The 14,798-nt window shown below is 40.9% G+C and overlaps 2 protein-coding genes across 2 annotated transcripts in view; one reads left to right on the top strand and one right to left on the bottom strand.

The window, feature by feature from the left end:
• Positions 1-5,166: 5,166 nt before the first annotated feature.
• On the bottom strand, positions 5,167-8,268 carry LOC137394362 (uncharacterized). The gene has a single exon (XM_068081073.1). The coding sequence runs from the start codon at positions 8,266-8,268 to the stop codon at positions 5,167-5,169; it is 3,102 nt and encodes a 1,033-aa protein (XP_067937174.1).
• A 1,327-nt stretch (positions 8,269-9,595) lies between these two features.
• Positions 9,596-14,798, top strand: part of LOC137394361 (cysteine-rich motor neuron 1 protein-like) — a 39,364-nt gene continuing 34,161 nt past the window's right edge. Inside the window, exons 1-4 of the mRNA XM_068081072.1 lie at positions 9,596-9,854; positions 11,084-11,230; positions 11,878-11,976; positions 12,633-12,722. Of these exons, the coding sequence (XP_067937173.1) occupies positions 9,596-9,854; positions 11,084-11,230; positions 11,878-11,976; positions 12,633-12,722 (595 nt within the window). The remainder of the gene's footprint in view (positions 9,855-11,083; positions 11,231-11,877; positions 11,977-12,632; positions 12,723-14,798) is intronic.

Below are 14,798 nucleotides of genomic sequence, written 5' to 3'. Positions count from 1 at the left end.
GTTAAAATAATTAGCGTGTAGTTATGATATATTAAATATGATAACGCCTTAAATCAAAATTTTCATAACAGTAGAATGGGTGTCAAATTGTGATAGAAATACTAAAGTCATAGCTATAGCGAGACAATCAAAACGACAAAGACACCTATGACCAATTTGCTCACTACGTTATCTGACACTTGGTTTAAAGTTAGTATTTACTTTTGCTACAAGAGATGTCTGTCTATGAATCATTGGACATGCAATAACAGCAGCACATTTTCGTTCTTCTTGAGCGAAGTCAGCACTTAGAGGAATACATGTTACATGTATAACACTGGTATTATATGATTTCAGCAGTTACCTTTTAACTGAATAAAAATGTGTAAGTCTATGAATATTTCTCATGATTTTCTGATCAATGTAAATGAACTTTGGTCAACCAAGTGAATAGTATTAACATGGATCAGTGCTGGTCACTGCTTTATCTATAAGATTAACTACATATTAATGAGTAGCCATCATAGGTATAATCCTTCCCAGTCCTGGATATGGTTATAGTTTACCTCCTTATATACATGCAGAAAATATTGTAAAACTGTCAACTTTCTTAAAAACTAAAAAAATAAATTTATTTATTATTCTTGTTTATCTCCAAGAATTACTCTGCTCTAGCATCGATGTAACACCTTTTGATATATGATAATTATATATAATTACAAATCTATATGCGATATCTAACCCAACCTCGTGTTATCCTAATTTCTGTTGCAGAGTTTATACAGATTACATGTAAAGTGAGAATATGAATTCTGCTTGACTGAAAGGAGAGACTTTCCTCTACATGAAGCATTTCAATATTACTTGAGAATTGTGGGAATTCAGGCATATTTTTGTTATATACATGTATATTAATAACTTATGTGAAAGATCTATCTTCTTAATTTAAACACCAACATTCTGTTGTATTGAAATATACATTAAAAGAATTATGCAGTTATATGTGCTTTAAACTGGTCTATGTGTAGTTTAATGCATCTAAGGTATCAAATATAGAATACTAAAGTAGAATGTAAGCTTTTTTCTAGAAAGCCTTTTTTAGTTTTTCAGTTACTAATTTATCTGATACCACGTAAATTTTATGATGCAACAACAGTATATGTACTAATTAAACCCATAGGTTGTTAATTGAGTAGCAATTATTGCTTTTGTATAATTAGAATGTGATTTCTTTAAAAATACTTTGACAGTTATTCTGTTTCTAATTTATCTGTTGAAATCTAAACTTTAGTATGCAACAAGATGAAATTAATTTAAGTAAACATCTGACATGATCAAAATTATTGACACAGAGTAATTGAGGCAGCGATACATGTGAATATCTCACTAAATATACTTGAAAGCCGCCTAAAATCAAAGGATTGTTATCTTAATAATTTGCCATTTAAATTAAATCAATGAGTATGCAAGCTTTTTTAGCATTAAAATGTGTTTTTTACAATGTTAGCTTTTTTATAGGCTGTAATAAAAGAAATCTTTGTTTTCTAAGTAACTTTTGGATAGAATAGAAAAAGATTGACTGCAGTCATTTTCAGAGTCTACAAAGTGCAACCAATGTTTGGACAGCATGATTAATATACTGTGAGTTGATATCTTAGCCCATCTACATGTATCTATATATATATATATCTACATGCAGCATTTTCTAACATATTTTTCAGTATATATATATATATATATATTTTCATGCATTTCTTTTCCTTATTGTATTTCATACAAAAGCTATCATGTCGGCGCTTTGTTCTACTATTGTAAAGTGCTAATGCTGTATCTGCTTTGATATCATACTGTCTGTGCTGTTATACTTATAAATTTTATTGACACAACCTCATTACTGTTTGTATATACCATGTCAAAACACAGGCTATAGACGAAAAACTGGTGAGCTATGATTAGTGTTTTAAGAATGTAAAAGTCTCCATTCAATAAATGCTGGCGATAGCAAAATATTTTGTATAATTTTTTAAAAGATGCAAAACTTTTCAATGCTGCCAGTTTGAAGAACTTCAGTTTGCCTAGCGATGTCAATTTCATTATCAGTTCTCTGTACACAATTAGGGCAACTCCGATTTGAGTGGTTTGAGACTGATGCATTGTAGACTAGCTGTAAAACGTATGGCAGACTTACATTGTTCTCCCCTATATTATTGACCTATATGACTGCATATGTGTAGGCGTTGTGTGATCAGGGCAAAAAAATTCAGTAAACTGCATATTTGGAGTTGTTTTACAGTATAAAAGACAACTCTCGATAAACCTCTTGCTGTACATGAATCTATTTCTGTGGACGGGTTATGCAGCCAGCGGTTTGGGGCCGTGGCGTCACTCGGGGATGGGCAGAAGACCTTTTTCGCCCCGAGTGCAGCGAGTGTATCCAGGCGCGGCTTTCCGGATGAGTTGGCGAGTGCGAGGCGATTGATTGCGAAGCGATTTAGTGCTAGGCGATTGATTGCGAGGTGATTGATTGCGAGGCGATTGATTGCGAGCCCGAGGCGATTATTGCGAGGCAATTGGTTGCGAGTGCAAGGCGATTAATTGCGAAGTGATTGACTGCAAAGCGATTGAGTGCGAGGCTATTGATTGCGAGGCGGATGCGGGCCGGATGATTGCGAGGCGATTGATGGCGAGGCGAATGCAAAAGCGCGATAGTCAACTGCGAGGCAGGTATAGACTGGTCAGCCAAGGCAGGTAGACGGGCCATGGACGGGTATGTCGGGTTAGGCCATAGACGGGTATGAACGGATGCATGAATCTAGAATATTTACTATATTTTACACGCATCTAGCTGTAAAACACATTGTAGATTTTTATTGTTTTTCCTAATCATTTTTGACATCATAATATGTGTATGCATATTCAGGGCAACAATTTCAGTAGACTGCATATTTGGAGTTGTTTTACCGTATGAAAGACAACTCTCAATAAACCTTATGCTGCCCGTGAATCTGCTCCTGTACACGGATAATGCAGCTAGTCTTTATATATATTGAATGTTTGTTACATCTACGCTAGAGAAGAGTGATTGTTCAAGATAAACAAGTGCAATGAAAAAAATTATTTTTTAGTTTATGAGAAATTAGACAGTTTTACAATATCCTGCATGTATAGAAAGAGGTAAACTATAACCATATTCAAGACTTGGAAGGATTTTACCTATGATGGCTACTCATTAATATGTAGTTCATTTTAAAGAAAAGCAGTGACCAGCATTGATCCATGTTAATACTATTTACTTGGTAGACTAAAGTTCATTTACATTGATCAGAAAATCATGAGAAATATTCATAGACTTTCACATTTTTATTCAGTTACATGGTAACTGCTGAAATCATATAGTATCAGTGTTATACATGTAACATGTATTCCTCTAAGTGCTGACTTTGTTCAAAGAGAATCAAAATGTGCTGCTGTCATTGCATGTCTAATGATTCATAGACAGACATCTCTTGTAGCAAAAGTAAATACTAATTTTAAACAAAGTGTTAAATAAGGTAGCGAGAAAATTGGTCAGAGGTGTCTTTGTCGCTTTGATTGTCTTGTTGTAGCTATTATTTTAGTGTTTTGATCACACTTTCACGCCCATTCTCCTGTTAGAAAATTTTGAATAAGTATGTCAATAAAAATATGTTTAAACAAGAATAATAAATAAAAGAGTAATATATAAAAAAAATTGATTATATACTGTAGATACAATGATTCGTCTCTCCTTACTATTACTCCTAATGAATTTTAACAACTTGTTATTATTTTAAACATCAGTAAGAATTAGTGACTCAAACTCAGATAGTAAACTATTTGAGAGAAGAACAAGAGTCTGCATAATATGAGTTAGCTTTAAACTAACAAGGATATTGGTCAGAAATTCTAGTTGCACGGTACAAGGTAAATAACTTCTATGCATAACTATATATCAATGAAAATATATATAAACTAGACACACAGATAAAGGTTGAAATACTTCCTAGAGCAATCATCCTATGTACAGACACAAAGGGTTTATTAAATCCTGTAACACATACAATCATTGCAGGAATATTTAATAGTAATAAATATACATTCAACATAAATAGGATTATTGATTAATAATTGGCTGTCATCAGGGAGTACAAGAAAATCATGCATTACAATCCATATCGCTAATCTACTGGTATAGCTATGGTAACACACGCAGTGTGTTTGTATATATAAAGGTAGCTTAGCGTTATGTCTGTACACAGTATTAAAGTTACTCTAGATTGATAACATGCAGTATTTTGCTCTCCTTATATTACTTGTTGTCGCCATCGGTTACAGTGGTGCAAGTAAGAGATATTTACTGTATTACTTTTTTCAACAAGTATTATCTATCAGTACTTTTTCATGTCAATATTTGACCTACTAAATCTGTTGTTTAAGAACATATTAAGATTTTTTTTACCTCACAGTTTTTCACCTATTATAACATATAGTACAATATTTGAATTGGATGTGAGTATTGTATTCATGAGATTGTTAAACTGTTTCAGCGAGTCCAGTATATCCTATTAATGATGACCTGAGACTGTGTCCATTTGCTCAGGATTGTGATATCGCACGCTGTCCATTTGGGGCTCAGACAGATAGATTTGGTTGTCCTCTTCAAGGGTGCCCATGCACACAAAACCCCAGTAAGTACTCCGTGGTTTACTTGTTTTCACTCGTTATATCTGTTATATGTATTTTCTGGCTTTTGTTTCATTTGAAAATTAATTTTAGAATAAACAATAAATGATGCATCAAATTATTTTGGTAGTAAAATGTAAGTTACTAAGTAAAATAACGCAGTACCAGACTGCCAGCCGTGACACTCCAAAACCTCCCCTTATGTCACCCTTACTCCACCTACACGTTTTACCAGAAAACACCGTAGTGCCAGACTACACCAGTAGGATTACTCACGAGTCACCAAGACTCAGAAAGACGCTTAACAATCCTTTCTCGCTACGACAGCACAGAGTCACAAGCTACGCGAACGGAGCTTGGATTCCCAATGACAACATGGCCGTTCTTGCTCGTCCGGTGGCGCATGCCCACGAACCCTTCCGAGCTAACGGCGGGCACCACGTGACTACTAACTCACATTTCCCCCAGCTTTTAAGAAGCTACCAGCTATCCCTCATAGTCATCCAAATACTGGGGACGCCGTCGCTCTCGCTGCGACCGCCTGAGCATTAACGGTTGAAGCTCAGGTTCATCAGGATCTAAATCCCCGGACGGAACCCCAGCAGTCTGAGGCTCACCATCCATGTTTTGAACTTCATCCTCAGCAGTCTGAGGACCATCCTCCACATCCCCCTCCGAGACCTCAGCCACCTCACAGGGATGCAGCTGAGGCGGTGGGGGAGCAGCAGAACCGCGTAATCTATCTAGATTAGGCCGGCCGTCTTCGACCAGTTCACGGATGCCGTTTTCCCTACTACGGTCAGTGCTAAACCGCCGTTTGCGGACATCCCTCACATGCCTTGGCATGCCATCCACGCACACGTTGTGCTTTGAAACGACTTCGGTAATCACTCCCGGTGCCCACTGCCTAGTGCACGACGGAGTCGAGGGTTTCACCCACACCTCATCGCCAACAGCAAACTTGCCTTGACTGACCTCATCTAACCCGCGTAGATTGACGTCGAAAGGCACTCGCCAATAGTATCGATACAGATTATTCGAGGGTACCGAACCCCCATCTGTACCCTTGCGAGGCGTGACATTATACCAGAACGTCGCCTCCTCGGGGCTAATTTTTCCCCTCTCGGCAATCCTCTTGATTGTCCGGTGATTCCTCTCAACGATTCCGTTGCCACTCGGGGCGTAAGCGGCACGAAATCTCAGAGAAATCCCCCACTCGTCAGCGAACTGTGCAACAGTTGCTGACCTAATCGCCATGGAATTGTCCATTAACAATTCATCACACGGCCCTCGCTCAATTACGATCGTGCGTAACTGAGCCACGATGTGCGCTGCCGTCTCACTTGGCAAGCGGCGCCAGATAGCGAAACGTGACGGCCCGCAATCAACCATGGACAGGAACACCTGGCCGCCATAGTGAGTCACGTCTATGGCCACCCGGCACCAGTTCCTCTCGACAGCCAAGCTGCCTGTTTCCACGAGGTTCTCACCTCTCGGATCCGGGTCAACGCGCTGACAGGCTTCACAGCCAGCCAGCTCGCGTTTGACCTGCTCCCGTGTCAAGTCACTGCGTACTTGCTGAGCAAGGTACAGTGTTCTCTCGACACCCAGATGGTGAGGCAAATGAGCCGCCCACACAGCATCCCCGAGGGTCTCGCCGGTGAAGATGGCAGCAGCCATGCTCTCGGCCTCGCCTTCCCTCATCCCACGATGCCCGAGCCACTTCTTGGGCACCCTCGTCATCCTATCCGCCTTGTTTTCCACAGTAGGTACAAGACGCATAGTGACCGATAGGCCGTACTCGGTGATCGTATCACGGATCACCCCCAGCCGACGCTTCACCAGCATCTCTGCAGCACCTTTCGTGCGAACACGATTGCGCCCGTCAATTGTATTTGACATCCAATTGACAACTGTGAGAGAGTCAACCGCCAAGGTGAAGGTCTTGAACCCCCACGCAATAGCCAGGTTAACACCTCGTCCCACAGCTTCCAATTCGGCAACATTGATGTGTGAATGGTCTGACTCCTTCCTCAGCCACGACGCATTCTCAACAATGCTGCCATCAACCTCGATTGCTACACCGAGGCCCAGAGAGCTAGCATCTGTCCACACAACGACCGAACCGTCCGGTCTTACGTGCCACAGACCCCTAACAGGGTCCTCCTGGCATACCCTTGTGTAAAGCTCACTAGCTAGCGAGCTGACCTCCTTTTCAACAGGGGCATCCCAGGCTCCGTTGCATCCCAGCCGCTTCAAGAAGCTGCAATAGGGCCGCAACCACCCAGCCACTGGGTAATGACCGACAAGTCGGCCACAAAACGAGAAAAGCTCTCTCTTGGTCAGCCCAGCTGGCTCAAGATGAATTTCGGAGAGTGCAGTTCCCCTCGACATCTGCAAATGTCCACGGGCATTTCCTTTCAGAGAAATGCCCAACAACCGACCTCCATCAAGGCCCTCCGGCTCTTTCGTCACCAGTCCATACTTAGCAAGGTGCTTCCTCAGCTCCTCCACGCCAAGCACAGACTCCTGCACCACTATATCGTCGATATAGTGGTCAGTCCCTCGTCGAACCCGCTCGTCGAGCGAAAGAACCTTGCCTAGGATTTTGGTCATGATCCTAGGCGCACACGAAAGCCCGAAGCCTAAACGTGTCAGCGCATAAGGGACCCCCTTATACTTCACGACCTGGTATTTCCACAGGTCCTCCGAAACATGGATTTGTAGGTACGCGGACTTGAGGTCAACTACCCCAAGTCTGCCACGCAACTGTCTCCACTTTCGGACTTTCTCGCCACACACAGCGACCGCGTCACCTCCTGTGTGACTCTCGACAAACGCGTTCAGCTCACGGTAGTCCATGACTGGTCGCACTTTATCTTTCGTTGGTTGGAACACAGCCAAAAGGGGGATAATACCCTCAATGGGCTGACTCCACCTTTTCAACCAACCTTTTGAGATCCAGCTCTCAATTTCAGCACAGTACCGCTCATGCAGGTTAGGTGCCCGAGTACACTTGTACTCCGCGACCCGGGTCTGCAATCCTTTCGGAGATTCCCCGGACCACCGCCAGCTAACGGTCCATCGGCCTTGGGCAAAAGTGGCAACAAAATCGGGGTCGTCGACTCGCAGTGACACCAGATCACCACCCAACCCCGACAACGGTGCCACCCCTGCCACCCCGCATGCGCAGCCAGCCCCAGTATCCTGCCCAGCAGGTACTCCACAGCATCCGTTCTGATAGGGTTTCCCTCTCCTGACCGAATACTTCGCATCACTTCCTCTACGGACAGTGACGCCTCCCATGTGGTCAATGACGTCGCCACCCAGCAAGCAGTCAACCCCAAGATTGCACAGCTTGTCCATAACGAGTGCCGTAACGCCGAAACAGTGTCCCTGTACACCGACGACCACCCGACACTGACCCTTCACATGAGACGCCTTACCATCCGCTGTCAACAGCGGGTGGCCCGGCCTAAGTCGGGTTGAGCCTGTCAACACCTGTGGACTTACCAGAGTCCTCTCGCTTCCAGTGTCAACCAGACACTGAAAACCGCAACCATTCAGAATTGCTCGAACGACCGGCATACGACTGCTCGTCGTAGGCTCGCCAGTCGCCCCGGACAGCCAAGGACTGTCCCGCAGTACACTCTTACTGCTTGCATGTGACCTCCAGCCCCCCCCCCTGTCACGCCAACGCCACCTCGGGTCCCCCTGATGTTATGGGACCCCTCGTAAGCCTGACTTACACGGTGTCCATATGAGAGGATGCGGCGCCCCGAGTTGCATCCTCCTGATGAAAACCCGGCTCATCCTCCGTGAGCCCTGCCGCCGCCCCAAGCGGTGGCCGTACAGGACAATCCCGTACAAAGTGCTCCGTGCTGCCGCACCGGAAACACCCGACCCTCTTGCCAGAAGAGGTCTTTTTCGCCCCCGTACCAGACGAAGGCCGCTTAATACGTGGGCAGTCCTTCACCCGGTGTGGACCCCCACATCGAAAGCAACTGTCTTTGCTTCCCGGCTGCTTGCTAGAAGCAGCCCCCAACTGCTTGCCAGAAGCAGTCGCCGGCCGGTTACCAGAACTGGCCGCCGAGCTAATTGTTGAGGGGCGACCCTCAACAGCTCTCCGGGAAACCAACTTTCCCCTCACTCGGTTCAGCACTGAACCAAAGTCAGCAGTATACGCCTGATCGTGCGTAACTGCCCACTCGTAGACTGACTCGGGCAGCCCTTCATAGAACTTGGTCCTAAAAACCAGGTCCTCCAGCGTCACCCCCAGTCTACCGCCAAGCCGCTCCAAGCGGTCCAGGTACACGTCAACTGTCTCCCCGGATTCGAGTCGACAGCTGACAAAGCGACGCCATGCCTCCTGTCGAGGCATGGCGTACTCGGCAGTCAAAACTGCCTTCACGACATCCCATTGGGATGCGTCACCCACCCTCATGCGCCCATGCACTCTGGCAGCAGTGCCATCGAGCATGTATGCAATCAGCGTGCACGGAGCAATGTGCTCCAACTCACACAGTCGCTCGTACTGCGAGAGCCATGCGGTTACCTCAACCGCACCATCACCGGCAAATGGCTGCATCTGCCGGCTCAGCCTTTCTAAAATAGGCCCTCGTGCCTGGTTCATCAGATTCGCTAAAAAAGCGGCATCTAAAACCAGCGGCACTGTTACAGCGCCCGTGGCGCCCTCGGGTGGCTGACCACCTCCGCCATCGGTAGATGGCTCAGCCTTTTGGCTGCTCCCGGGCGCGCTCATGGCCCGCTCGTGCTCACCTCAGCCCAGCTGAGTGGCACCACCTAACAACAAGGCAAAGTAAATACAAATATATAGGCCGAAATAGCTTGTAAGTTACTAAGTAAAATAACGCAGTACCAGACTGCCAGCCGTGACACTCCAAAACCTCCCCTTATGTCACCCTTACTCCACCTACACGTTTTACCAGAGAACACCGTAGTGCCAGACTACACCAGTAGGATTACTCACGAGTCACCAAGACTCAGAAAGACGCTTAACAATCCTTTCTCGCTACGACAGCACAGAGTCACAAGCTACACGAACGGAGCTTGGATTCCCAATGACAACATGGCCGTTCTTGCTCGTCCGGTGGCGCATGCCCACAAACCCTTCCGAGCTAACGGCGGGCACCACGTGACTACTAACTCACAAAGTAAGATGTATGTATGTAACTTTTCACTCAGTAAAATACACTGAGTGAAAAGTTACATACATGTTACATTTATTTATTAATTTTAGTGAATCCAGTTGGTCCATTTAATGGAAACTTGAGGCGTTGTCTATTTGCTCAGGATTGTGATATTACACGCTGTCCATTCGGGGCCCAGACAGATAGATTTGGTTGTCCTCTCCAAGGGTGCCCATGTACACAAAATCTTAGTGAGTACTCCGTGGTTTGTTGTACTCATTTTTTGTGTATATTATATGCATAGTCTGGCTTTTGCTTCATTTGGAAATTACTTTTAAAATAAACATTAAATGAGGCAAAATGTTCAATTTAGTAGTAAAATAATTTGAGTGAAAATCTAATAATTTGTTGCGGACAGCTCAGTAATATAATCAAAAACTTATTAATCAATTTTAGCGAATCCAGTTGGTCCGTTTAATGGAAACTTGAGACGTTGTCTATTTGCTCAGGATTGTGATATTACACGCTGTCCATTCGGGGCCCAGACAGATAGATTTGATTGTCCTCTCCAAGGGTGCCCATGTACACAAAATCTTAGTGAGTACTCTGTGGTTTGTTGTACTCATTTTTTGTGTATATTATATGCATAGTCTGGCTTTTGCTTCATTTGGAAATTACTTTTAAAATAAACATTAAATGAGGCAAAATGTTCAATTTAGTAGTAAAATAATTTGAGTAAAAATCTAATAATTTGTTGCGGACAGCTCAGTAATATAATCAAAAACTTATTAATCAATTTTAGCGAATCCAGTTGGTCCGTTTAATGGAAACTCGAGACGATGCCCATTCGCCAAAGATTGTGATACCACACGCTGTCCGTTTGGAGCGCAGACAGATAGACTCGGTTGTCCTCTTTAAGGGTGCCCATGTGGACCTGGTTTTAGTGAGTACAGCTTTACAATTTCTTTTTTTAATATTATATACTGTATCCAAAAATTTATAAAAGTATAATTAAGGCGTTTTACAAATTTGCCACAGTTTTTATTTTATACACAGCTATGCAAACGATTCACACTGATATTAATTAGCATCTTCGATGGTGGTTTACTAGCTTTTCCAGACCTGTCATACTTATGTTACCTTGATATCTTTTTTACGGCTCCTCCAGACCTTTCGTGTTTTTGTTCCCTTCTGATTTTTTTACAGCTCTTCCAGACCTGTCATATTTTTGTTACTTTCTGATCTCGTTACAGCTCCTCCAGACCTGTCATGCGTTTGTGTAACAGCTCCCTGTAACTGCCCTCTAAGCTGTCCGAGACTATCATGTCCTGTAAACTGTGCGGCAGGAAATGGTTGGGTGATCGGTCCTGATGGTTGCAACACATGTCAGTGCAGACCTGGTGAGCTATTGACGTGTTATAATTTTAAGATAATAATGAAATTTATTATCCATCTACGTCGAGTGAATTAGGTGTGTATGTATTATCTTATTTTTAGATCACATGGTATGATACAGAGTTCCAAGTCTGTTGTACATCTTTTAATCAGCTCTTAGATCTTTACTACATTTCCTCTATAATGATCATATATATTTACTGTAAATCTTCTACACAGTTCATATGTATTTACTGTGTATATTCTACACATATCCTATTTCACGCCTAAAAGGTTGAGCTTGTTGAAAAAGTGATGACCACAGGAGATTTTAGACTTGATTGAACATTTAATTTTTAGGACCACTCTCCATTTGCCTAGCATGAACATGTCCCGCAAACCTTCGATGTCCAAATGGGTTTATAGCGGATGTAAATGGATGTCCTACCTGCCAATGTAGTGAGTATACTGTTTTAGCTGTCATAGTGATGAACAACTCTTCACTTACAATTAAGAATATAATAATCACAGAAAGCTTATACATTAATTTTTTAGCAGTAACATCAACAGCAGAACGGGTAACTATGGTTACAGACATATAAAGATAACTAAACTTATTCAAATTCACAGTTAGATGACACTTTCTTCAAGTGTTTTATGTCTGTTATTTTAGGACCATCTCCTGTCTGCCCAGCTCTGGTGTGTCCGGTAAACCTTCAATGTTCCAACGGTTTTGCACTTGACCAAACTGGATGTCCAGCTTGCCAATGCAGTGAGTATGCTCCTATCATAGAGTTATCTTGCTAATAAATAATACCTAAATGTAGTCAATTCTTATTACTCAATTTTATTTATAAAGTGTGAGTTCTGATCTTATTCGAATCTTAAACATTGTACTGTTTAAATCATACTTACTCTGCTAACATATATTGCATGAATACTGTCATTTTCAATTTTACTCTGAACTAAATAAGTTCAATAACATTTTAGTCAGCAGATTACTGTTCTCATTATTGTTATTCTCTCATCATTGTTAAAACTTACCTGTTCCATTTAAGTAGAAACTAGCTCTTTTATTAAGAAGTGATAAACTTTCATAGCAAACATTCCTAATTTTTAAAAGCATAAGAAGTGCACAGACTAATATATACCTAATATAATTTTAGTTTCATAGCCTTTGGTCCTAACTTACAACCTTATATAATCTGTTATTGGTGAAATTAACTGAGTTTACCGAATCTTTTTTATTCTCATCATGTCAGTCACGACTAATTTTATTGAGTTCTTTTGATTAATAACGTAGAATATTGTCAAGTAAGTGTTTTTAATACAGAATATGATTTTGTCTATATAAAATATATAAATGTAAATTTTGAGGTTTTGTCTAAATGCGCTGTTATTTTCTTATATTTTATGCACTGATTGCAGATCCAACTACCTGTCCTTTGGTGAGATGTACTGGTCCATGTTCTCTTGGTTTCCTCAGTGACCTAAATGGCTGCCAAACCTGCACTTGCGGTGAGTGTCTATTAGATCTTTTCATGGACTTTATCTAAAACTGTTGTTATGCTCCATTACACGTCAAGGAACAGTTTAGGGAACAAAGTATAAGAGAAGACAAATCTCAATATACTGTATGATATACAGACTCTTAAATTTTGTTGATCTTATGCATTACCAACAATGTAGTCGTAAGTTGTCCGCTAAATGTTTACCAATCTTTGTTTTAGTTCAAGGAACCAATCAGTGGAACGCTTGGGGACCATGGTCTAGCTGTTTTGGTACATGCGGGACCAGAACCAGAAACTGTGTAGGTAATGGATGTCTTGGTAGAGATTTCCAAAAAAGGACATGCAGAAACAGGAGATGTTAAGGTAATATTCTGTATTCTGAGCAAAATTTTGTGAAAAAACAATCATTTTTGGGGTAATATTTGGGTACATTAAAATCATAATATATTATATCAGAAGTGAGTTATATATTTTTTATTTTTTTAATTGTTTCTAGTTCTACTGAACATTCTTGTGTTTATGATTTTGAACAAATCTATATATATTTCAAATTTCTAAGCCAACATTCTCTTATTTTGGTCACATCAAATGATGAACAAGTTAGACTAAGATTAATTATTATTTTGTTGCCGATTGCCATGTTCAAAGAGATTGTCACGCTGCATTAATAATCTCTGTTTCTTCTTGGTATGCTTAGTTAAAGCAGTTATTTTTATTTAGAAATTTTAAAATGTACCAATTTTATCTAACTTAGGCACAGAAATCTTAATTTAAGACAGAAGCGTAGCCAATAGGAGAAATATTTTTTATTCTTGGTATTAGCTTTCTAAACAGACATGCTCATGAAAGTTGCATTATGTTGTAGTTTAATTTTGCAGGTTCGGAACGCTTTACTTCTGCAAAATTGCCTTCCAATGAAGATTCAAGCCCAAAGGCATCATCATTAGTGTGGAATTTTTGGTTATGCTAAGGACTGTGTTAGTGCAGTTTCAATAATTTCTATGCTTTCTTTATTCATATACAAAGGATGGCCAGTCGTATTTATGAAATATACAGAAATTTGCCGCAGCTTACAGACTTCATTAATTTTTTGTTATCTGATGATAGGTTGCATGTTGTTAGCCGTTTTTTCTTGTTCTTTGACAATACAACACCAGGTTTTTAAAGTCAGCAGTTTTTGTTTATATAATAAATTTGTTACCTTAGATGCATTAAACTACACATATTCTCCAACCAGTTTAATTTCAATCAACCAGTAGATCTACCAACCTGGACGGGGTGCCAAAGCTACTAGCTGCAAAACTAATACTATACCTCATTGAGTTTTAAACATATTGATTACCAAATGGTTATATAGATGAGTCAGGATGTCAACTCACGTGTATTTATCTCACAGTCCTAACACCGGTTGCACTTTGGATAGTCTGAAAATAAGTGAAGTCAATCTTTATCCATCCTATTGAAAAGTTACTTAGAAAACAAAGAGTGGTTTTCTTATAGCTGATCAAATGAGCTGAAATTGAAAAAAACAACTTCTAATGCTAAAAAAACTTGCATGATTATTGATTGAATTTAAATGGCAAATTATTACGATAACAAGCCTTTGATGTTAGGTGGCTTTCAAGATTATTCAGTGAGATATTCACATGTATTGCTGCATCAATTTCTCTGTGTCAATAAATTTGAACATGTCAGATTTTTACTTAAATTAACTTCATTTTGTTGCATAATAAAGTTTAGATTTCAACAGATAAATTAGAAACAAAATAATTGAACAAGCCTTTTTAAAGAGATTGCATTCAATTCTTACAAAAACAATAATGGGTACACAATTAACAACCAATGGGTTTTCTTAGTACATATACTCTTTTCATATGTTGCAAAATTTACTCTGTCTAGACAGATGGTTTTGTAACCTCGTTGGCTATAATAAATTTCACCACTTTTGCCAAGACATTTGTTCAAAGAACTAAACCAATACAACGACTAAACTCAATACAAATTGAATATATCTTCATAAAAAGTGCATAACCTTGGGAGATTTTTGGTTCCTTTTGAGAGACCTCCTTTGAACCTGGAAGAC

The sequence above is a fragment of the Watersipora subatra genome, chromosome 4 (genome assembly GCF_963576615.1).
Source record: "Watersipora subatra chromosome 4, tzWatSuba1.1, whole genome shotgun sequence".
In the NCBI taxonomy this organism is placed as follows: Eukaryota; Metazoa; Bryozoa; class Gymnolaemata; order Cheilostomatida; family Watersiporidae; genus Watersipora; species Watersipora subatra.
Note: the sequence above shows the minus strand (reverse complement) of the source record. Positions and strands in the feature narration are given on the sequence as shown.

Bases quoted from the DNA above. Each gene is read 5' to 3' on its own strand.
- LOC137394362 (XM_068081073.1), bottom strand. From the start codon at position 8,268: ATGCCGGTCGTTCGAGCAATTCTGAATGGTTGCGGTTTTCAGTGTCTG.